General features: G+C 33.4%; 2 protein-coding genes across 4 annotated transcripts in view; one reads left to right on the forward strand and one right to left on the reverse strand.

Moving 5' to 3' along the window:
• Nucleotides 1–15,458, forward strand: part of LOC138694758 (uncharacterized) — a 32,878-nt gene extending 17,420 nt beyond the window's left edge. Inside the window, exons 1-6 of one of the 2 annotated variants that reach the window (XM_069818779.1) lie at nucleotides 1,910–2,222; nucleotides 4,437–4,609; nucleotides 5,626–5,736; nucleotides 10,297–10,380; nucleotides 12,016–12,108; nucleotides 13,923–15,458. In XM_069818779.1, coding sequence (XP_069674880.1) covers nucleotides 2,159–2,222; nucleotides 4,437–4,609; nucleotides 5,626–5,736; nucleotides 10,297–10,380; nucleotides 12,016–12,108; nucleotides 13,923–13,958 — 561 coding nt within the window. In that variant the 5' untranslated portion in view covers nucleotides 1,910–2,158 and the 3' untranslated portion in view covers nucleotides 13,959–15,458. Of the gene's footprint in view, nucleotides 1–1,909; nucleotides 2,223–4,436; nucleotides 4,610–5,625; nucleotides 5,737–10,296; nucleotides 10,381–12,015; nucleotides 12,109–13,922 lie in introns of those variants that run through there. The other variant, XM_069818780.1, reaches the window with a different exon arrangement.
• The window catches only part of LOC138694756 (ATP-binding cassette sub-family G member 8), a 138,503-nt gene continuing 128,179 nt past the window's right edge, over nucleotides 15,362–25,685 (reverse strand). For both annotated transcript variants that reach the window (XM_069818777.1, XM_069818778.1), the window contains exons 13-16: nucleotides 22,934–23,219; nucleotides 21,623–21,740; nucleotides 20,703–20,977; nucleotides 15,362–15,818 (exon numbers count right to left, since the gene is read on the reverse strand). In XM_069818777.1, the coding sequence (XP_069674878.1) occupies nucleotides 15,597–15,818; nucleotides 20,703–20,977; nucleotides 21,623–21,740; nucleotides 22,934–23,219 (901 nt within the window). In that variant the 3' untranslated portion in view covers nucleotides 15,362–15,596. The remainder of the gene's footprint in view (nucleotides 15,819–20,702; nucleotides 20,978–21,622; nucleotides 21,741–22,933; nucleotides 23,220–25,685) is intronic.

Below are 25,685 nucleotides of genomic sequence, written 5' to 3' on the forward strand. Positions count from 1 at the left end.
CAGTAGCCCTCTAGCGGCAGGCAAGTTAAAAGTGTGCACACGACATATGATAACATATCAGAAAACGGGTTTTGCGTAATTTGTTTTATATTTTTATGCTAGACAGTAAGTGTATATGATTCTTATTAATTTTAATTTAGAATCCTAGAAGAATTTCACACGCAGTTAATCTACAAGTTTCAGAAGCTGAGAATAAACGTAATTCTTTCTGCTCTTACAACTGAATCATGGAACTGTTCACGTATCATGGTTTGAAATAATATAGTTGTTCGTACGTGGATGGTTAATTAAATTCATTCCTGAATATATTTATGAATCATTAGAACTCTAGATTTCCTGTGAGAAGAGTCAAAATTAGTAGCTTCAAAATTGTAGGTTACATTGCGTGGTGAACGCCTCTCCCTATTTCCTGAGAAATTAACTATTTTCCATACCGCAAATTGGGGTAAACTCGGCCGCTGAGGTAAACTTGAAAATAAAAAAGGGGAAGATTTAAACCTTAATATGACAGACATTGATTTATGAAGTTTATTATTTTTCATTTCTTAAGAACCGGTATTTCCTTTATTATTTTGAGTGACAAATAGTGCTGATATTATGGTTTAAATGTTTATGGCAAGTTTACCGCATTTTACATTACATTTACAGTTTTCACACATAATGCCTAATTTTAACTTATCCTACCTATATAATACGTAATTTACATGCCCTTACTGTTAATATGACGTAGGTGAAAACAAATAAATGAACACACAATTTTGTTGAAAAAATTGTGACTTCAATTAACTCAGAAAATGTAGGCCTAATTTTATTTTCAGAGCAGAAGTGGTGTAAGTCAAAATGGGTAATGAGGGTTAAAGTAAACATTCTTTAAAATACAGCGCAAAGTAGCAGTTAATATTGAATTTATTTAAACTATTAGTAGTCAGTGAATAGCACGAAGGATATATTAATTGCTACTTTGCGCTGTATTTTACAGAATATTTACTTTAAATCTCATTACCTAATTTTGACTTACACCACTTCTGCTCTGAACAGCTCAAATAATCACTGGGAATGTAAAATCAACACCAATAGCAGTCATGCAAATTATTACAGAAAAGATTGCTTTTTATATTAAGTTTAAAAAGGCTCTTGAGAACTTAATACGTCTGCCACATGAATCTACACCAACACATCAGAAATCTATCGACACAGTCTGGATTTATTCAAGAAGTGAATATTTTGCAAAAGGATTACAATACTCCATGAATTCTTGAAAAATTAACACCATGATCCCTACTTGAATGCAATATAACGTTCAACTTTTGAAAAATATATAGAAAAAAAAAAACACGAATACAAAAAGTATGGAATTACTTGCATTAAAAACTGTAGATACATTATCCAAAATCGGAATGGTTACACATTTACACATATAATTTCTACAAAAAAATAATATACTGTAACAGGTATTTACTTTGTTTTTATTTAAACTCTCCTTCCTGACATACAAATAGGTAACTGATAAGTAATAATAATGTTTTATAGAACACAATACGTAGGCTACCTACAACGTGGATTATTGGTTATTCCTGAGTTATGAGTTTCTCATGGTCTTTAGGGAATCTGAAGAACGACAAATTCGGAGATTTAAACTTGTTGTTACTGCAATTTTCGTCATTGCACACATTGCCTTTATTCCGATGTATGATTAAAACGTTATTATAACATCTCGCATCCCTTTAAAGCACGTGCTGGCTGAACGAGACTATGGCCAGTGCCTTGCCTGCCGCTTGGGCGCTAGTGTCGCGAATGTTGGCAGAAAAAGTGTTGAAGTTTCGTGACTGTATGTCTTAGACTGTGCTTATACCTCAAATGTTTGAGCCCACTCAGCGTTTTCCGAAAGTTGGCGCCACTGTATACCTATAACTTATACATATACACATCTCAATACTAAGTCACTCTTCAAAAGGAGAGGGGAAGAGAATTAATTGGCAAAATAAAGTTGGTAACACAAGAAACCATTACAAAATGGACAATAGCATGTTTTTAGTTTGACAATGTAGTATTATTTGATCTGTTGCTGGACAACCAGAACGAACAAAACAAACATGATACATGTTTAATTAAATTTAGGAGTAGAATCATCATACTATTTTCAGAGTTACAACATGCAATGATTAGAATACAGGCGTTAAAAGTTGCATTCTTAAATCTTAACTACCAACTCTTTGTGGCAAGTAAGAAGTAATTCCTATTTATATTATTTTTACTTCAACCGGACATTTTGCTTCATGTTCATTAAACATAAAACAATATCATAATCAAGTGAAGTATTTTATTCTAAGACATACGCATTTTAAGTGGATTGCGCAATTTGCATTGTAGGCCTACCTATGAACAGCGATTTCCTGTCATTCAAATCGATTTTTTATCATTTTACATGTTTTTATTACACCAGTTATCACATATTATCTGTGGAATGATATCGCAAGTACTTTTCTGACCTTCCAAATGTCGAGACTATTTACTATAAAAAAGTATCTCCTCTTCCCCTTTAGATTCTCTTATCTAATCGCCATTTAAATCGTGTAAGATTGTAGCCTATATTATAGTCTACCTTGTATTATAAGCTTTGAAAAATGATACTTGCTAAATTAACATTAAAGTATTATCCTTTTGACTACCGATATATTACGTGGAAGATTAAAAAGGAGAATGATGCAGCAAAATGAAGTAGATAATCGTCGAAGAAGTTTCAGTACATTTTAAAATTGAAATTAACAAAATCAATAATGATTTTTCTTCTTCCATGCAATATATAGATGCGCGATCCATGTCGAAGTTAAAAGCATTACTTTTCATTCATTCATAGTGTTCTGCCCAAGGGCAGGTCTTTCACTGCAAACCCAGTATTCTCCAGTCCTTATTTTCTGCCTTCCTCTTTGTCTTCTCATATGATCCATATACCTATCTTAATGCTGTCTATCATCTGATATTTTCTTCTGCCCTTAACTCTTTCTTCCGTTCACCATCCCTTTCAGTGCATCCTTCAGTAGGCAGTTTCTTCTCAGTTAGTGACCCATCAAATTCCTTTTTCTCTTCCTGATCAGTTTCAGCATCATTCTTTCTTCATCTGCTCTTTCCAACACAGCTTCGTTTCTTATTCTTTCTGTCCACTTCACAAGCTCCATTCTTCTCTATACCCACATTTCAAATGCTTCTAGTCGCTTCTCTTCACTTCGTCATATTGTCCATGTTTCTGTCCCATACAATGCTACCACTCCATACAAAGCACTTTACTAGTCTTTTCCTTAGTTCTTACTCCAAAGGTCCGCAGAAGATGCTCCTTTTTATATTAAAAGCTTCCTTTGCCATTGCTATCCTCCTTTTGATTTCCTGGCAGCAGCTCATGTTACTGCTTATAGTACATCCCAAGTATTTGAAGCTGTCCACTTGTTCTACTGCCTCATTTAGAATTCGCAAGTTTACCTTCTGTATTTTTCTTCCTACGACCATGGTCTTCGTCTTTATCTTTATCCCATACTGCTCACAGCTGCCATTTAGTTCCAGTAGCATATCGCTTAGTATCATCTCCTCTTATGCTGATAACGCCATATCATCAGCAAATCTTATGCACTTTAACAGTAATCCATCCTGGTATTTACTGAAAGAAGAAATTCTGCTTAAATCTGTTCCTTCTAATGAATTTGAATTCAGTTCACTATGTATACAATGATCACAAATTAACCAAGAATATGACAACATGTGACAAATATATATTTAACATCCTCTGAGTTTAAAATAAAATCCTATTATTTCTTTATTTATTGTTTTATAAACTATTATTTTCCTATCTAATCTATCTGCCACATTCAAGGAGGATTTTATTCATAGGCCAACCCATACAACCCTCTAACACCACACAATAATACAGTGAATACAAAAATTTAAACAATTAAAATTTTTCTTATATTCATCTAATTATACTTATAATCTCAAACTCTCTATCTATTTTATATTCCTATCTAATCTATTTCTTTGGTAAATATACCGCTTTCATAACAAGATTAAAATTATTTTGTTAGTCAAGATGATGCCTTTAGATATTCTATTATAACTCTTCATAGCTTTATCCTGGGTACAGAATACTCAACATTATAAACGCTCTTCAGTAAAAACTTTTACCCTTTCTTCCTACCTATTTTAACTGTAAAGAGGAATTTCTTCAATTTATTTTAATTGCTAGTTTTTAGGGGACCATTCACTTTTATATGAAACTTTAGCGCTGATGTCCAATAAAAAATTTCTCAAATCATTTGTTGCTGAACAAGTTATAGCTGTATGGATTGAGCCACTTTTATAAATAAGTCTCAACTTCCTACTTAAAGAAATTATAAGTGTACTTAAAATCCTTAAGAAATAATAAATGAATTTAATACGTTATTTTTCAGTATGTGGTCTGATACCAGTTGGACTTATTATGTCAATTCTTGACTTCGATTTTCCACTATTGATACCTATGAGAGCAGCAATACAAGTGTATTTTCGTAACGATGTATCGACTTTCATAATTGAATTCTTCATCATTGGAATAGCGTCACTTTTAGCATATCTCTTGATTAAGGTATGTATAATATTTCACCTACTAGTGAGGTGTAAGTGTTGTTTCAATATAGGTAGAGTAAAGTGCATTATTGATTGCCTTACATTTATTGTTATATTATTCACAACCTGTTACTTAAATTGAGAGTGCCAAAAGGGGAACGCCCCAAAATTAATTAAAGTAAAAATTCAGAGGATACGAAGAGTCGATCATCCTCTGTGTGGGGGATGCATTCTCAAGTTGGGAAAGGGCGAAGAGGTCTAAACTGATAAAGTACCGGTAGGTGAGGAATGGAAAGAACAAGCATTGAGACACTGTAAAGAGAAATACAGTGATAGGCAAATGAAACAAATATAACATCTCGACATTTAGACTATATGGAGAAACAAGTACTGTACCGGTATGCATTAAGAACAGGAGTGGAATGTACAAAAGCAAAACATAACCTAGTACCGGTATTCTCAGTTTCACACTAGGTACAACACCTGATGCAATCAAAATCAAATTATTTTAGAACTGCACAAAATGAAAACATGAAGGACAATAATGGATATGGCCATTTAATCAGGTAAGAAACCTATATGTAAGAGAACATACAGAAGGCTGATGAATTAGTTAAATAAGGATGATTTTCTTAAGAAACAGACTATGGAGGAGAAAAAAGAAGAAAAGAAAAAGGAGAATGTCCATAAATAATGACAGGAAAAACTTGTTTTCTTGTAATTTGTTGCAAAATATTTACTGGAATAATGTATATGATAGGAACAATAAATGATAATTGTGAAACAGTTATATGAAACCCTGCCAAGAAATGGTAGCAGTGTAGGCTATTAGTTACTTGCGAAGGTTTAAATCAAGAATACGTAAATTTCTCAAATGCATACCAGTACTTACCTCCCTTTATATTATCGGTTTTCTTTTTCCTTATTAGTCCATATTGGACTCCAATAAAAACATGATAGAAATACTGTTCTTTTCTTATATATTTTAATACAAGTCTCCAACAACTGTAAAATGATTTATATTATTTAATACAGGTCTCCAACAACAACTGTAAAACAGTTTTGGAGAAAGTCAATGAAGTGATGTCAGAGCTTGATACGAAAATGGAAACTCTTGATATCAATTCAAGATTTGTTAATAACACTGTAAGTAATTTTCATGATCTTCCAATCTCTATTAGTACAGTACTGTTTCATCATAGGTTTCTCATGATTTGTCGTTTTCTCTTTGTGTCTATAAGTTTTAGAACATTTAATATTATTATTCCTTGCAACGATAGTATGCTCTCAAAGTTCCTCACATAGGAAGCTGAAGTTAACCTAAGATTAAACTATTCATATCATAAACTTACCTGACAAGAAAAACTACTGTAGTATTAAAACTTGAATATAATATCGTCGGCCTACAGGTGAAGCACACTATGTCGACAATCATAGTTTTGAGATAAAGACGAGTGAATAATTCGTTAATATGTAAACTGTATTTGCCGCTATATTTACCAACATTTCAACAAATTTTCTTTGCAGGTGTCACTGTACACCTATATTAGTTATAATTTGCAGGAAAAAATTACTAATTGTTAATTATTTTGTGCTATTTATATTAAATTAATGAGAGATGTTGATGACTTAATATCTTTCTCCTGACAGTGGACACTTAGTGTGTTTCACCCGACTATTTTAGGCAGTGGACATCTAATTTCAACTTAATGAAAATGGAAATGCTCAATATTTTCGTGTTACTTTTGCTATAGTTACTGACATTTTATCCCAATATACAGTTTGGAATATGTTCAGAATTAACAAATTAGCTAATACAATGACATAATTGAAATTGTTTTGGTTCGAAAACTATTATAGAATCGGTAATTTATTGAGACAGTGAAAAAGCTTCTCTTTCCAGATCCATTGGAAATAGAAAATATTTAAGCAAATTACATTTAATTTAAATGATTTCTTTTGGAAATAACATACTTTGTACTATCATTGATGATACAGAAAAAAAAACTCAAATAAAGAAAACACACCAAATGGAATGGAATAATACCATTGATTCATGATTAACAAATTTTTTCACACATTGCAAGTCAAAATATGTTTTCAATTACAGCATATTCAAATGTTTTTTTAGTGACATATTTCTTGGCTGCAAGTCAAGAGTAGGAGATTTAAATTATGTATCCCTAGTGGCTCTCTCTTTGTCAGCAGATTTTTCAATCACAGAATTCTCTTTCGTGACTATATGACAGTAAAAATCATCTTGCAAATTCTAGGCTTTTCATAAACCGTATATGTTATACACTGGTGGTATTTTTTTTTAGTCTTGAAGAAATACAAGTTGAAGTAATTGCAAAATATTAATCGATAAGTGACGAGGCTAACTGGTGCAACAGATGAACTCAAGCACTCTTCTTTGTAAGCTAACTGGTGCAATATTTTTACTCGAGCACTCTTCTTTGTAAGGAAAATGCATTTCTTAAATATTCACATTTAAATCCAAACATTTACGTTGGGACGATTTTCTGGTGTTGTGACTTGAGACAGCAAGGAAATTATTTGTGTGAATGTACAACAGCGTCAATGTTTTGATCGCTACTGTAGTTTTATTTTTGGGAGGTATTTTTTCCTTGTCTGTCACTGTTACTAAAATTCCCATTGTTATTTCTCCCCGAAAAGTTTATGATAGTAATTACTGGTACGTATGTTTGAAGTGCACAGTCTTGCAAATTACTTGTTTTCACATTCTGGTATTCTCTGCATTCATTAGGAAATAATATTGCTTGGAATTTGTACCGGTACGTTGATTTACTCTATAATTGTGGAGTCTACACTCTTTAGGTATATCAATGACTACTTTATTTAAACTGAAATCATTTTGTCTGTCACAATTTAGCTCCCAGAATTGTTTGCAATTTTCATTTCGTTGTTCTGAAATTTTACCAGAGCAGCCGTAAATTCATTTTGTGCAGTCAACAATTTTAGGAACTTTTTATGAATGCGGTTTACCTCCTGTAGATGTATAATCTTGTATTTTGTCTTTCTGAACCATCACCAGAGACATATTGCTCACCTTCTGTTTCTACCACCAACTCTTCGTTACCTAAATACTCTTTTGGTGGTCCAGCTGTTTCTAATGAACCTTTGATAGACTTCTCACTTATTCGTACGAAACAATATAATAATAAAATCCCATTTGAAGCAACATTACCATTTTCTTGCCTCTTTAAACCACTGCTAATCGAGTTATTAACCATAAAATAATAATAATAATAATAATAATAATAATAATAATAATAATAATAATAATAATAATAATAATAATAATAATTCACCTTGAAGCAGCATTATCATCTTCTTGCCTCTTTAAACCACTGCAAATCGAGTTATTATCCAATAAACAGTAAAATAATATGCACATACATGTTTTTAGTAGGCCCTACAACTCACATATGAAAATGGACATAAATAATAAGATATTTGGAGCAAATTTCCACTTTCGCAACCCAAACCTTTTTAGGGTAACCAATAATAGTTACGTGAAAAGCATTAAGTCAAATGTTAAATGTAAGGTTTGATTTCAACTGCATAAAACAAGATGGAAATTGACAGGTGAAACCCACTAACGGACTTCGTGTGTTGCACGTGTTTAATTTCGTTCATTTCGCACTTAGTGGATATTGAAATTATTGATTATCTCATAAACAATTATAGATACGACATAATGGACTTCACCAGACGAAAGATCACAAAATTTTACATAAAAAACAATCCAAAACCTGAAATTACTAAAAAACTGACTTAGTATGTTTCACCTGTAGGCCGACGATATGTGCTGCTGTCAGAATATAGCCTATATGTAAGTTCTGTTCTTCACTCTCAGTTTTGATACTGTTACCAATGAGAAAATAAGCAGTCTTTGTAATTTAGCATGAGTTTTCAAAAAATTTGTAGTACAGTTCAGTCATTGTTCGATATATAAATTCATTTCATGCCTTAACCCTGCGTTACTCATGTTATAAATATTCTCACCATTGCTCAGGTGGGGTTTCACAAACCCCATTTTAAATAACTAATATATTTTTCCGCAAGTTTCAGAAATCAGATAAACGCAATTAAATATACTATTCTTAGTTCACTTAAACAATTTCTTAAGTGAACTCTTCTGGATGTGATTGAAAAGTATACAGATGCACAGAGTACACACTAGCTCCATCTCTTAGATTTTCGTTGAAATATACGCACCGGGGTTTACCACACCCCACCTGAGTAATGCAGGGTTAAAATGCATAAATAAAATATAAAACTTGGATTGGCTACATCACATATTCATTTTGTATGAGGTCTCGCCCACCTCATTGAATATTACACGGCTACTATGAAGTAGCCAATATGTATTATTACTATTTAATACGAGAAAAATTCGTATCGGCAACGGGAATCGAACCCAGGGCTCTCAGCTCTGCGCGCTGAGCGCTCTTTCCAACTAAGCTATGCCGGGACACAATCCACGATGCCGGCCGAACCCCTCTCATAATGCTTTTTACGGCCTTACTACCTGCATTTGAGACGATACAAGTCATATATGCAGGAGCGCATATTTAAATGACTTTGTGGCCATGTTCAACATCAGTTTGTGACAACTGCTAACAGTTAATACATCACACATTCATTTTGTATGAGATCTCGCCCACCTCATTGAATATTACACGGTTACTATGAAGTAGCCAATATGTATTATTACTATTTAATACGAGAAAAATTCGTACTGGCACTGGGAATCGAACCCAGGGTCTCTCAGCTCTGCGCGCTGAGCGCTCTTTCCAACTAAGCTATGCCGGGACATGATCCATGGTGCTGGCCGAACCCCTCTCGTAATGCTTTTTACGGCCTTACTACCTGCATTTGAGACGATACAAGTCATGTATGCAGGAGCACATATTTAAATGACTTTGTGGCCATATTCAACATCAGTTTGTGACAACTGCTAACAGTTAATACATCACATATTCATTTTGTATGAGGTCTCGCCCACCTCACTGAATATTATACGGCTACTATGAAGTAGCCAATATGTATTATTACTATTTAATACGAGAAAAATTCGTACCAGCACCGGGAATCGAACTGCTAACAACTGTTAGCAGTTGTCACAAACTGATGTTGAATATGGCCACAAAGTCATTTAAATATGCGCTCCTGCATACATGACTTGTATCGCCTCAAATGCAGGTAGTAAGGCCGTAAAAAGCATTACAAGAGGAGTTTGGCCGGCGCCGTGGATCGTGTCCCGGCATAGCTCAGTTGGAAAGAGCGCTCAGCGCGCAGAGCTGAGAGGTCCTGGGCTCGATTCCCGGTGCCGGTACGAATTTTTCTCGTATTAAATAGTAATAATTGGATTGGCTACTTTAAAATTAATTATGAAATAGAGGTTTTTGAGTAAGGCAGAGGAAATTTCTCCTTTCTCTGGATAAATATTATTCTTTCGGAAAAATGTTAGCCAACTATCCACTACACTCGTAACCAATAAATTACACTCGTAACCAATAAATTGTACTAGTTCATATCTGATGATTATTTTTTCTTTGTGGAGTGAAATATCGTTCACACTAGAAGTATATAACTGAATTCAACTATGTTTACCATAATATCATCTCAAATGTACTCATTTACTCAAATTATAAACATTCTTTTGATTTAATATTCTAGCTTGGTTTGGCTGAGAAAACGTGCAATTCGTATAATGAGCTCTTATACATTATGAATTTAAACAAGATGCAGGACGATGGCGTTGTAAGTATTATCAGTGGTTCATATATATTAAGTATTTTTTTATATACACGATTCTAGCATGTTTCAGATTAAAATGAGAGAAATTTGAAAACAAAGAAAGAAAAGACTAAGTATGTTAACCTTTTAAAATCCTGTAGTATCACTCTAATAGCTTTGTCAGAATTTGAATTTTGATTACAACAAAGAATATGATTATACAAAGTGTAAAAATACAAGCCTTTGGCAGATGTAAAACTCCTTTGAAAATAATTGCATGTCTCTACGATTTCCATCATAATTTCTAATTTACAATTCATATTGATTTTCAGATAAGCCAATATACATATACGTATACTTGTATCAAACTTTAAATATTAGTCTTTATGACTTACTATACCGGTACTTTTTTTTCCCCCTCCGCATCTGTCCTATGTATTTTCTGAGACATAGGATGTACGGAATGTATCGAAATACAATAAATTTAGATACTGTTTTTTAATTTTTGTGTGACTGACATTTCATAATTTACAATTCACGTTAATTTTCAGATAAGCCAATATACCGGTACATATATAGGCCTACTTGTATCAAACTTACACTTGAGTTCATATTCTGTGTAATGCATAAAGTCTAGATGAATGTCAATCTAGGAGGCGAAAATAATAACAGAAAAGATGATGATGATGATGATGATGATGATGGTAACAATAAATAATCATGATCATAAGCTACAATACCAGTATACTCACTATTTAGACAGAACAGCGAATATACAAGCACTAAAATTACTAATTGAATGATGGAAGATGCTCCTGGAAAGTAATGGCCAATGTTACGGTACTGGTGTGGCATGTCAAAAGTGTCAATATAAAGAACATTATTTTAACCTAATTGTTTAAAGATAAATTTACATATTTTACATTGATAATTGAGTAGATACAGTGGTGTACTGGTATCGGAAAAATAGGAGAATCCCCCCTCTACAGTTTTTGAATAAAAGAAAAACTGAAAAATAAAAAGAAAATTTATACTTGTACAGAATATAATTAAATTAAGACATGTAGGACAGTTAGGGGTCCTTAGGGAGCAGATTTCCAAGATCTAGCATCGGTTAATTACGAGCCTCAATTGTCTACTTCTGATTGTCCTCAGTTTATATGGTGCAAATAATTACCCATTGCTTTCTACATTGAAGATAAGGAAGAAGACAGTCGACTATGGAGAGATCATGGAATAACAGCAAGGAAAACTAGGTCACTCTGAGTACATCTACTCAATAACCGTATTTGCTTTCACTTTATGTAACCCAAAAAGTTATGTTGATGATGAATCTCTCTAGGAAATTAATAATATTGTGTCGATTGTTCAATTTAGTGTCTGTTTTTCTAAACAGAAAATAAAAATAAAATAAAATAAAAATAAAATAGAGGGGAAGAGAAGGCCTGATGGCCTTATCTCTACCAGGTTAAATAAATAAATAAATAAATAAATAAATAATTTATCAACCATTTTTCAGTTGAATAAATAAATGACCAATTAGGAGATGGATTTAACAAGAAATATAAATTTTGTCATCTAATTCTGGAGTTCTATTTGTTGAAATTAAGTTTATGTATTGTATATAACTTCAATGTTTTTTTTTTTCTCGAATTGCAGTTTACCCTAATCAATTCTGCAATGTCAAAGAGACTCACATCAGAAGTCATGAAGAGTGATATACAAAGATCAAAGGAAATGCTTGAGAGAGTTGTAAGTAAATCCTGTCTCTGATTTATGAGTGCCAGACCTGATAAGTCAACTGCTGGCGCCAAGAGTAGGAATGGCCTAAACTTATTTTTAACATTGGACATTTCACTGTAGAAACTCCATAGATTTGATATCTTATGAATATGATGTAATGTAATAGTTTCTGTACCTTTCTGCACTATTAATAGGGACGATTGTGAGTTATGAAAAGTTGGCAAGGGAACTTTACTACAATTCCTGTATATCGGTAATGTAACAATGCTGGAAAGAAATTCGAAGTCCATATAAGCTATGGTGAAATTCAAAAGTTATGCAAAGGTTTAAAAAGAGTAAAATTTATGCAAAAAGTGAAAAAGAAAAAGAAAAAAAAAAGTTTAAAATTATGTTTAAGATATCAAGATCAGGAATTATAAATAACTTAGTAATATTTTGTAAATTAGCGGATAAAGGAAATGCTATAAACATTTGTATCCTCTTAGGGGAGATCTCGGTCAAAATGGTCAAAAATCACAAAAACATTTCATTGTCTCACTTAATAGTACATAGATTCAAGGATCTTCCCTCAAAGTTTGAGGGCAAAATTCGGCTCTGATTATGGATATGGACAATCTTAAGACATACAAGGAGGATAAGGTAGGCCTACTGAAGACAATGTTTAACTTTGTCCGCATTTTCTCATAACTTACATTTTTCAATACATATGTACTGTTTTCTTAGGAACCATTTGAGATAACTAGATGAAACTTTGCATGCTAGCTTTTATTGAGTAAATTCACTGTGTCTTGCTAAAGTATTGTGAAATATGCTGTCTTTTATTTTTACTTTACAATGAAAACTGATTTGTAATCCAATTTCGTTTTCCATAACTACAAATTTTTATGAAAGACAGAAGGAGAGGAATATGAAAAAGTCTCTGCATAATATGTTACATTTGTGTATTCTTATTGAGTAGAAAAAAATTGAAGTTGTTTCATTAACCAATTTCCACAAAAAAAAAGAACATATGCATAATAATGCATAATTTTTTAAATTAAAAAACTAAAAACTACATGCATAAAAAATCTAAAAAAAAATCACAGATCATTACCACACAATCACAAATTAGTATGAAAAATTTCATAATTATAGGTGCAATACATTAGAAGATATTAATGGTTTTCTGAAACCTTGCATGTTGACCTATGTCTCCTCTTAATAACTGTTAAAGGAAATAGGTATCCGATAACTGTTAGTTGTGGGAACTTGAACAGCACCACTTATGCCTGCAGGAATAACAAATTATTTTATATCAGAAGAGGTAGTGTTAAAAATATGATTTAATTCCATTATTTGGCAGTAGTCATAACTATTCAAATTGTATTTTTAACCTTTTAACCTTTGAATGCATTTATGACTCTACTACCATATTTACCTTTTGAATGAGATAACTGCATGCCAGAATTCTGGTTGTCTACCACATTCTAAAGTTGAGTTGAGAAATATGAGTCTTACTATTCTGCGGTTTTTTTTTGTAGTTATTGACAGTTTCTATAGACAAATGACAATAAAATTTATCATCACAATTTTCATTCAAACTCCACCCTACTTGCTGAGTTGTACCTGTATTATACTGGTACATGTTTCCCAGAACCTTGTATGGTGGTTGTACATATATATTTAGAACATTTATAGGGTAGAAACATGACTTTCAACTTGCTTGCAATTAATTGCTTCTCATTTAAGACAGATTGAATAACCAATACTGTACTTTTGAATGCAACCCAAATGTTATATTTAACTATTACTCCCCAGTAATGTTTTGTTTTTCTTCTTTTCAGAACCTTGCAATCACAGAGAGTGAACTGGAATTATAGTGTAGAAATTATAATACATAAAAATGAACAATAAATACCTATACTGAGCAAATAAACATAATTATAATTTATTATATTGTATTAATGCATCTGTATGTCTTATGATTTTAAATTGTACAGTATCATATTCGAAAATTCAAGTGTTGATTATAACTTTAAGGATACTTATTCTTACATTCTTTATGGAATCTTCGTCATAAGGATCCCATGGAGGTAGTATCCTGAGAAAGATGATATACACTGAAGTAGTTTCTAGTTTCTACTTTATTTATGATAAAAATGATTATGTAATATGGAGAAAGTGTTCAGTTATACAGTGGAAAAGGTAGTATCAAAAAATAAATCTGGCCTAACGCCATTTTATGCACTATAAATTTAATTTGAAATCACTGAAATGTAGACTCAGATCTCCAAAGAGGAAAGCTGACGGCCTAATCATCCAGCTAATGAAGTATTTTATGGTGTGGCGAATCCTGGTAATAAAATTCAGGAGTCCTCTTGATGAGATTGTCCCTAGCTCAGTTTAACCCAAGCCAAAATTCGAATTTTTTTTAAATCTGACATTAGACATACGGATACACATTGGGACTCCCGTGAGATAGAGTTAGCACGACGCTGATTTTTTTTCTTACCTATTTAATGACGCTGTATCAACTACAAGGTTATTTAGCGTCGATGGAATTGATGACAGCAAGATGAGGTCGAGGATTTGCCACAGATTACCTGACATTTGCCTTACAGTTGGGGACAACCTCTGAGAAAATCCAACCAGATAATCAGCTCAAGTGGGGGTCGAACCCATGCCCAAGCGTAACTCCAGATTGGCAGGCAAGCACCTTAACCGACATCTTATTTACAACAATTCTTTATATAGGAGCATTGTTCCAGGCAGGGATATCATATTCTACATTTAGCATTGTTTCTGAATGGCAAATGTTGAAAGAAGAAATGCTGGAACATTTATACCCATCTCGTATGGATTTCTTTCTCCTCTCTATTTCATTCAGTGACTGCACTAGCAAATTACTTGACATAAACAAATTCACTGAACATGACTTTGTCATCAGTGTCTGCACACATTTCAACACTATTCTTCGGCAATATTTTCCCTCCTCCCAAACAAAGCAGGGCAAATAAGTGGTGTCCGTCCCAACAAGAACTGTCAAGACACAGAGTCGCAAAGTCTGAAATGGGACTGTCCCATTCAGAATGGCACGTCTGGTCACATTACCATACCGTAACTTATGTAATTAATAAAATAAATATATTACCATAGACCTTTCACAAATACCATATCCGCGCCTTGTATTCTCATACAATATTGACCTGTTGTGTTACAAATATCAATGTAATTCAATTTTATTCTTACAGATTACAGGAGAAATTAAGAAAACACGAAGATGTTAAAATTGTTAAAATATTTTATTAAACTTGTTATTCTTGTACATATTTATTTAATTAAAAAGAAGTTTAAATAAAACGATCTGTTTCAGAATTGGACCACAGTTCTCTTTCTTCGATTATTACAATTCCTTCATAGGAAGTGTCCAAGTGGAAACCCAAATAATTTCAAGTATAAAAATATGACTTACATCAACCTGGCAGCTGAAACATTTTTATTTTCCTTGTGTTACTTCCTTATGGCTTATTTGGATTATTGCGAGAGAGTTGTGGTCTATAGCGGCATATGAGGAAACAGCTCGCTGCTATTAGGAGACACAGGAACCAAAACACAGCTACTGCTACTGGCGGCATATAAGTTGGCTGTCTGGGGTCTTGTGTCAGACCAAGGTACTGAAGGGCTGCTGTTCCATTGGGTGGGATGCATGTTACCTGCACAATTATGTCTTGACGCTGAACCTAACGAAAAGAATGTATAGTATATTAAGCATAAGTACTTAGATTAACAGTAGATTTTTTTATGATCACCTCATGTTCTGTGCAAAATATTTCAATTTTTTAGAAATTTTTTAAAGTTATGAGGTACATGACTTTAATGCTTTAACATGAAAATATTGCTAAAATTATAAACAGCTCAATATTTTACAAATTCTCGCGTTAAAATGCAAGACTGAAAGTCTGAAAAGTGTGAATTAAGACTGTAAAAATGTCATGTCTTACTCCTCAGAATTTTTTAGAAAATTTCCCTTAAAATTACTAAATTAAACATAGTCAAAGAAAGACGCACTGAAACATTGAACATAAATATGAAATGAGAAAATGCTACAACTTATTTAAAACTTATAAAAATCATCAAAACAGCAATTTTCTCTCCATTCCCAGATACAGAAGCCTATTGGCTTATTGTGTCTGTACAATATTTCAGTTCTTTGTTCACCAGAGTCTCTGTATTTTCATAAGCTATTAGAGGTCGATCATTTCCGAACAACTCTGGCTGCTGTTATGAGCAAGTTGATTGCGAGTCTTGTGTCTGGTGCACTGATCTCTCCATTCCCTCTTCACACTCTTGCCATCAATCATCAGTCACTGCTCAACCTACCAGCAACTCTAGATTTGTCGTAACTGCCCACAAAGGACCCAGCACCAACTTTGAAATATTTCCAATCAGTGGTGATGTTCTATACTTTTCTACATGTCAGTTAGCTAGTTCTTTACATATTTTAGTAGTTATACTCTAACTTCGTTCTAGAATATGCCATTAGGAAAGTTCAGGATAACACAGAGGGTTTGGAATTGAACGGGTTACATCATCTTCTTGTTTATGCGGATGACGTGAATATGTTAGGAGAAAATCCACAAACGATTAGGGAAAACACGGAAATTCTAGTTGAAGCAAGTAAAGCGATAGGGTTGGAAATAAATTCCGAAAAGACTAAGTATATGATTATGTCTCGTGACCAGAATATTGTACGAAATGGAAATATAAAAATTGGAGATTTATCCTTCGAAGAGGTGGAAAAATTCAAATATCTTGGAGCAACAGTAACAAATATAAATGACACTCGGGAGGAAATTAAACGCAGAATAAATATGGGAAATGCCTGTTATTATTCGGTTGAGAAGCTTTTGTCATCTAGTCTTCTGTCAAAAAATCTGAAAGTTAGAATTTATAAAACAGTTATATTACCGGTTGTTCTGTATGGTTGTGAAACTTGGACTCTCACTTTGAGAGAGGAACAGAGATTAAGGGTGTTTGAGAATAAGGTTCTTAGGAAAATATTTGGGGCTAAGAGGGATGAAGTTACAGGAGAATGGAGAAAGTTACACAATGCAGAGCTGCACGCATTGTATTCTTCACCTGACATAATTAGGAACATTAAATCCAGACGTTTGAGATGGGCAGGATATGTAGCATGTATGGGCGAATCCAGAAATGCATATAGAGTGTTAGTTGGGAGGCCGGAGGGAAAAAGACCTTTGGGGAGGCCGAGACGTAGATGGGAAGATAATATTAAAATGGATTTGAGAGAGGTAGGATATGATGGTAGAGACTGGATTAATCTTGCTCAGGATAGGGACCAATGGCGGGCTTATGTGAGGGCGGCAATGAACCTCCGGGTTCCTTAAAAGCCAGTAAGTAAGTAAGTATACTCTAAACACATTTAACCTTCTGAGTACGGCAAATCATTATAATTTCTTTCTGTTGTTTTAATTCAAGGCATAGAAACCCCTCACACAGCAGACACACGTTTGTACACTTTTTATATAGAAATAGTAAAGCCATTTTTCTCACCTTTTCCCTTTATAAATGTAATGACATCGGCAATAACTCCTAGTTTTCCCTTTGATAACTTTTCTATAAAGTTTGAATTGTGTGGGTGCCATGTTTCGTAAAAAATATTCCATATACCGGTACTCATATACTAATACTAAAATAGAAACATGTGTACACTATGCTAATTTATTATGATTCTACACACATGGATGGATACCGGTAGCACAGTAAAAGTGCCGCTTAACCAGTACCTTCTACACTTACAACAGTACAGTACCGTATAGATTCCAGGTAGACTTATTCTCACGACTTAAGCTGACAGACTGAATACTGCGCATCTCGGCAGGCTCAACACACTTACTTCTCTATGATCACTCGCTTGTCTCAACAAAACCCAGGTACATTATGGAAATAATATACCTCTATCAAGGGTTGAAATTTACAATATCAATTGAGATACTGCCCTCAGAGACACATGTCTGCAAAGTAAGGATCTTAGTGGAAGAACAAGTAGCATTTCTTTTATGGAGGAGGGGCCTGAAGGCTTGTGCTGCAACCTGAAGCATATTGTGCTTGTCACTCCTGTTCTATGAATGATATTTATCGCCAATCGGTTGTGCACTTGTACAAATACAGCAAGCTGCACCATGAACTTAACCCAAGCTATTGTAATGGTGATTATAATATGTGAATAAATGATGGCAAAATGAGTCCGAGGTCCAGCGCCGAAAGTTACTTAGATTTGTGATTCAATTGATAGATGGAAAAACCTCGGAGAAAAACCCAACAAGGTAACTTGTCCTAACCAGAATTTGAACCTGGGCATGCTCATTTCACGGTCAGACATGTTAACTGTTACTCCACAGCGATGGACCGCAACAAACAGTTAGTTGATAACCTTGTCTAGGGCTCCTTCAATCAGAATTTAAAACATTCAAAGCATGAGTAATACATTTATTTTATCCTTTTATTTTGAGGGTATGTAAAACATTAATTGTATTAGATTTTTTTAAAACATATTTTACATGTATTGTATTATGACCGGAAACTGCTGAATAACAAGGAACTCATCCAGGGGCATACGCAAAAGGAGGGGTTACCGGATTTGAACTCCCCTCCCTTGAACTTTTTGAAAAAATGACATATTTGAGTATTTTTTTTTATCCACAATCGTTTTCCCTTCCCTAATTTTTCACTATTAGAGTAACAAATCTACATCGACATAAGGCATAGCCCTCCTACTCCTCCTTCATTATAACCCCTGTGCTTGGTGCTGTGGCACGTTCAAATTATGACAATACTATCTTTATTATAGAGAGACCTACTGCCTAGTACCAACCTTATAATAAAATGAAGCTGACACAATATGAAATTTAACTTGTGAAACATAGTAAAAAGATTGTTTTGACAGTTCTGCAGTGCAGATGTTAAATATTGTGCATTGTCGATTTTAAACTCATTTTAAGAGCAGTATTCACCTGTTCATTAGTTTGAGTTTTTTTTTTTACTGTTAAGAAGGTATGAATTTAATAAATAGATGTATACAAACAACAATAATTCACAGAGTGGTTTTATCCTACTTAACAATTTTACCTAATACTTTAATTTATAACAATATTATCTAAAAAACATATCAAACTGTCTTATACAAAATAAAATTTAATACAAAATTTAAATTAAACAATTGAGTAAGGGACAAACTAGAAATTAGCAACAAAACTAAAGGATGCGAAAAACTGTCTACAGCTCTACACGAAATAGAATATTTCTTCCAATGATTTAGATTCTGGTAAAGTACCCATAACACTTATAGCATTCCTTCGTTGAATGGCAATACTACCGGTAATTCTTTAGAGGAGGAAAGCCATAGAACGAGAGTCACTGTTAAGTGCTGATAAATACTTGCCAATATCAGAAGTTAACAACTTCGCCTCGGAACACCATGGACCCATAGATTCTACGGTGAAAACGACAAAATTATATCTATCCATAATATCGAGATACTTATTGTGTTTAATCGTCACAGCAGATGCAGCTGCTGATCCAGCGAGTTTGGAAGTTTTGGGCAAATAAGAAGAAGTGAAGGTGTTATAACAAGTGGCATCCCATAAAAGTGATCTGGACGTTTGCCATTGAAACGATTTATGCCATTGGGTTCTAGGATGGTAGGAAAACCAGAGGAAATTAGGGCCCTTTTAATGATGTCGTTAATCGTGACGTGTCTGGAAAATCGTCCAGAATTTTTGAGGCATTTTAATCCATGGAGTCCAGAAGAATCGACATCTGCACCACAAATAAATTTGTATGGAAAACATATTTTACCACCAAGCCTTAAGGAAATAGCAATCTTAAAGGACGTATTATCCATTAAGGTGCCTATGTTGGAGGAAGGTAAGGCTTGAAGCCAGCATCCTGATTATTTTTCTAGTAAAGCAAGAAAACAAGCTCTTTCAAAATCTGAGGAGGAAGACGCAAAAAAGCTGTCAAAAGTTTTGGAAGCAAGAACAAGATCCCAGCACTTTTGAGACTCTGGGCTGTTTGGAAGATCCGCAATTTGAGTAATGGAGGACCATTGTTCAAAGGCCTCAGACATATGATAATGTGAATTGTAAAAAATTTTAATAATGACCCCCCCCTTGACTAAATTCTGCGTATGTCACTGAACTAATCAGATGGTAATGACACTGTGTATTATGTTCCAGTCGATATCGGATATCTCTAAAGCAAATCAAAGGAGAAGATATACTCTGATTTATTCTATAGCAACAAGATGAGAAGCATGTGTGACAAAATGATGCACCATGAAACCTTATTAACAGACAGAATGAAAAGAAAGAAATTGTATTATTGATTTAAATTTTAAAAATGTAAATTAGGAATAGAGGTGGAAAATTATAAATAAATTAACATAAAATTGATAACTGCAAATTTAAACATGAGATATGATTAAAAGAATACTGGTACTGGCATTTGTCGTGTAACTGGATAACAGCTCAAATACAATGGCAAAAGAAAGATAGTAACTTAAAGTAATTATTGTCTTGAAATCAACTATGTCAAACTATTACCTGTTTATTTCTGCACATTCCAGTATTGGATGATACAACATCATTTCTATATTCTTTCGCTATTAGCACAGGCAATATCCACTTCACAGGAGAAACAATACCCAACCATTTACACCATGCACCTAAGTCGGCAGGATGCACAGGAACTCCTGACACAAGTGCTAGACAAGTCACTAGCAAACCTGCCAACATGGCAGCTATGTGTTTCCATTTGAACATGTAACCAAGAGCTGTTACTAACATCTGCAGACAAAGCAGATATATCAACATGTGACCTGAAACATTAGAAAAGACATCTTATTCGAAATATATAATAATAAAGTAAATAGCAGTGGTAGTTCGTCATAAAGGTAACATGTTAGTGGTAGTCCTTGTAATTCAGTGTTTATAGAATTGATTTAATTATCATTTTGGTTTTCTACACACTGTTTTAAATATAATTCAATGCAACACCAACACAGTGATAGAACATCTTGTGGCAGTGTGCTATTTTAGCAGAAGGACTGCTGCTTTGTCTATTAGTGGTAGTGATGGATCTTAATGCCTAGTTAACTCTACAAGTGGTTTTATTATTTAGATCAACTTGTTAATGTAAACTGAACAGTGATAAATACAATCAATAGTTTAATTTTTAAATCTTTATCTTTGTGGAATCCAAAATGGGAAATAATTAAAAAGAATCAGACGACCATGCACAACAATAAATTCAACACAGTTTAATGTATGTGTCTATACATATCTGTGTCTATAAAAAAACACAAACAATTGACAAGGAAATTTAAAGCATGTAAATTTTAATGAACAGAGTTGGCTGAGTGCGTGTTATGTGAAGGATTACTGTTTCATGCATGCATTTTCAGGCTGCAGCCCGCTACCATAAAAATAAAAAGTAAAATCTGCAATTTTAAATGTGCACTTACCGACATACACATAGAAGGAAGATGTATCACTTCCTTGCATGTGTAAACCTGTCATGGAGTAGGCTGGAACTAAATATGCCAACCAAACACAAATGGAGGCTGGGAGATTGTATAAAACCTAAAATAAAGAAAGTATACTGTTATATGAAGAAACAACTTAAAAATAGTTTTATTGTACTATAAAATTACAAACTAATATTTCATTCTTTTGGGAGCTGAAGGTAATTAGACATACATAGTACATATCGTTAGTTAAAAACTTCAATTTAATATTGTTGTATTAAGTTAATAAGAAATTCTATACTTCTTTTCCAGATGAAAATAATGTTAAATATAAAGAGCAATAAAAACAATTGGATAGAAGCCATGTAGTTATAAAGTAATCCACGAAAAGAAAACAGGAAGTGAAAGTCATGTATGAAAATATAAAAAAACTTTACAAAATGAGGAAAAATTATATGGAAGAATGAACACTAAATATTCCAAAAATTTAATACTTGTAGTTTCGTGAGCAAAAAAATTGGACGACCATAAAAGCCGTAAATATATAGATCACAAAGTGTTGTGTAGTAAAAAAGAAGCGAAAAAAGAGACGAGAAGGCGTGGAAAGGAGAGAATAACAAGAAGGAAAGAAAGGAAGATGGAGATGACTAGAAAGAAGAAAGCGTGGGAAAAGAATAAAAGAAAAAGAGAACAAGAAAAATGTGAGAAAAGGAGAAGGAAAAGGCATGATGGAGGAAGAAGCAAAACACAAGAAAAGATGATAATCTGCAACCAGATAATGCAATGAATAGATCATCTTTGTATGTTCTAAGTAAATGAAAATAAAGCTTACTTCTTAAACTCTTTAGAGCAGTCATCTATTTCCATGTATTAAAATGGTGAGTAATCACAAGTAGACAAACATAACTATGAAGCAGCACTTTCTTTTCATATTAATATTAGTAGGTTCATTTGTTTTCGTATCATTAAGTTTGATCTCTTGGAGAAGAGAAGACCTATGAATCTTTATAAAACAGACACTTCGCAACAAGCAAACCTTACCATTACCACCTTAACATTCCCCTCCACAGAAGACAGAAAACAGCAAAGCAAGACAAAGGTCACAGCTGATACAGTAGATCATTAGGCAATGATGAAGGCGAAACATCATGCCAAAACCATACTATATGACTACCAAAGTTACATTACTGTACCTATTTTAAAAACATTTTAATGCTTTTAAAAGTTTTAAGTTTTGAAGTTTCTTATTTTAACAGGAAGTGTTGTTATAAAATGAACTTCAGGAAGAATAACAGAGACTGACTTTACCTTGGTGAATATGTAGATAATTCTATAATATAATCTGTCCCTAACATCTCTGTGTACGGACCACCTTTCACGACCAACTTCTCCTAAAGTCAACAATAAAATAGGCCACGGAGCCAAGGTTGCCATTGCATAATGAAAGCCTGGGCGATCACTATAGGTTAGTTGTGGATCAGAACCAGGTACGTCCCACCAGATAGCACCAATTATTAGGGACATTAGAGCAGCTAACAGAACTTGATTCAGCCACCGAACTAGGCTGATAGGTTGACTGAGTATCAGAGCTCTCCTGTAAAAGAAATACAGTTATTAATTATTCAATAAATTACATACCAGTACGCATACCCATGGTCATGACTCGTAACCAACCACAAGTCACAACTTAATGGTGGATTTTTTCAGCGTAAGCAAGAAATGTGCATGCTGCCACTTGAAATGTTGACGCATTTATCAAATCAGTGTTCATTTAGGTGTCATTCTGTTGAGATATTTAAATAATTTAAATTGTTACAGTAAATATTCTTAGAGATCTTGTCAACAAGTTTACAACGATAATAATTAATTTTAATTAAAAATTCTCTACTTGATAAAGTAAACTCCTTCCTCTTCAAACCAAGATAAAAGCTCTTTCTCTCACACATAGAAAAATTAAATTTTTTCTCATTTTAGAAACACAAAGACTTTTTACTTTTAAACATCTTATTATACCTAACTTAATTTTAATTATTTAAATACAATTTCAATTAAGTAACATATTAAACGATTTATCCTTCTATCAAACATGAATGTTTCCTGGTCTAAATGTCCTATTTTAATTATGTAATCTATACTAATAATAAATCTGTAGCCGAAATTTTTCTGGTAATTTTCGATTTTCCAAAAAATATTTGATCCTAACATATATAATTAACCACCCTGAAACCGAAAATCGCTTTTTTGAAATTTTTGTTTGTATGTCTGTCTGTCTGTCTGTGTGTCTGTATGTTTGTTACCTTTTCACGCGGTGATTTATTTGATGGTTTTTTTCATATTTTTATTGACCTTTTTAACTTTTATTTTCCGGAAGAAGTGATGAAGATTAAAAGAACAGAAGTACGACACGACAAAAGCAAATGGTTTACAAAGGAACTGGAACATATGAAAAATAGGATGATACTACTGTCGTCCATATATAAATTTTCTGGGAAGGAAGAAGACAGAGTTGAATATAAGAAAGCAAGGAAAACTTACAAAGATTCATTAATAAAAACAAAAAAACAGAGAAATGCTATTTTCATTGAATCATCCAACAACAAATGTAGAGCTGCATGGAACTTGATAAAGACAGAATGTAACAAAGGTGTCAAAAATCAAAATATACCAATTGAACCCAATGAAATGAACAGGTATTTTCTTGAATCTGTGGAGCATATCATTTCAGAGATCAGTTCTTCACATATAACAGCAGAAGTTCTTCTAACAAGCACACCTGTGCAAGTGCCAGAGATAGGTTTCAAATGGCAGTATACGTCATGTGAGGATATAGTTAATATTGTGAACAAAATGAAAGCATCAAACAGCAAAGATATTTATGGAATATCCAATAATTTCCTGAAGCAAGTGATTAATTATATCGTATATCCATTGACAGTGTGCATCAACGATTGTCTGGAAATGGGGATATTTCCAAATAGTCAAAAATACTCGAGGATTTGCCCAATATACAAGAAAGGTGAGAAAGAGAATCCAAGTAGTTATAGGCCGGTATCTATTATTCCTATTTTCGGAAAAGTGTTAGAATGTGTAATGAAGACTCAATTGGCAAATTATTTTGAAGGAAATGACTTATTGTGTCATACGCAGTTTGGTTTTCGTAAAGGTAGAACAACAGTTGATGCTATCTTATCACTGCTGGAATCAGCATACAATGGTTTTGAAGATAAAATGTACTCTGAGATCACGTTATGCGACCTAACAAAAGCTTTTGACTGCGTTTCACATGACATTTTAAGACTTAAGCTACAATACTATGGTATAAATGGAAGGGAGTTGGATCTCCTCTCATCATATCTGTCTGGCAGAAAACAAATACCGGTAGTAGAAATTCAAGGGATCAGGTCTTTTGAAGGAGAAGTGCAACATGGTGTCCCACAGGGTTCCATCTTAGGACCTTTCTTATTCCTAATTATTGTAAATGATTTAAGTTATAACACTATGGCCAAATCAACATTATATGCAGATGACACTTCTTTTATAACATGTTCGACTAGTGCAGCAGAACTGCGTCAGCTAACCTCAAATACAGTTTTGGAAGCAGCAGAATGGTTCAGAGCAAATAAGTTAATTTTAAACGAGGAGAAGACTCAAAAATTAATTTTGTCATTGAAAAAAGAAGAAGGGTCTGAAGAAAAGGCAGTAAAGTTACTTGGTATCCATCTTGATACAAAACTAACCTGGGATTGCCACATTGAATACATCTCTCGGAGACTGTCCAGAGTCCTGTATCTCTTAAGAGGAATTAGAGATAAAATACCCGGGCAGTACCTAAGAAGTGTTTATTTTGCTTTTTTTCATAGCATATTGAAGTATGGAATCCTGGTGTGGGGAAACAGCAATAAACTTATTGAAATCCTGCTCATTCAGAAGAAAGCAATAAGAATTATCACACAAGAACCAAGCAAAGCACATTGTAAACCACTGTTCATACAGGAGTCCATCTTAACAGTTGTTAATGAATATATTCTGGAACTCCTTCTTTACATCAAGAAAAATCTTT

This window comes from Periplaneta americana, chromosome 2 (assembly GCF_040183065.1).
Source record: "Periplaneta americana isolate PAMFEO1 chromosome 2, P.americana_PAMFEO1_priV1, whole genome shotgun sequence".
NCBI lineage: Eukaryota > Metazoa > Arthropoda > Insecta > Blattodea > Blattidae > Periplaneta > Periplaneta americana.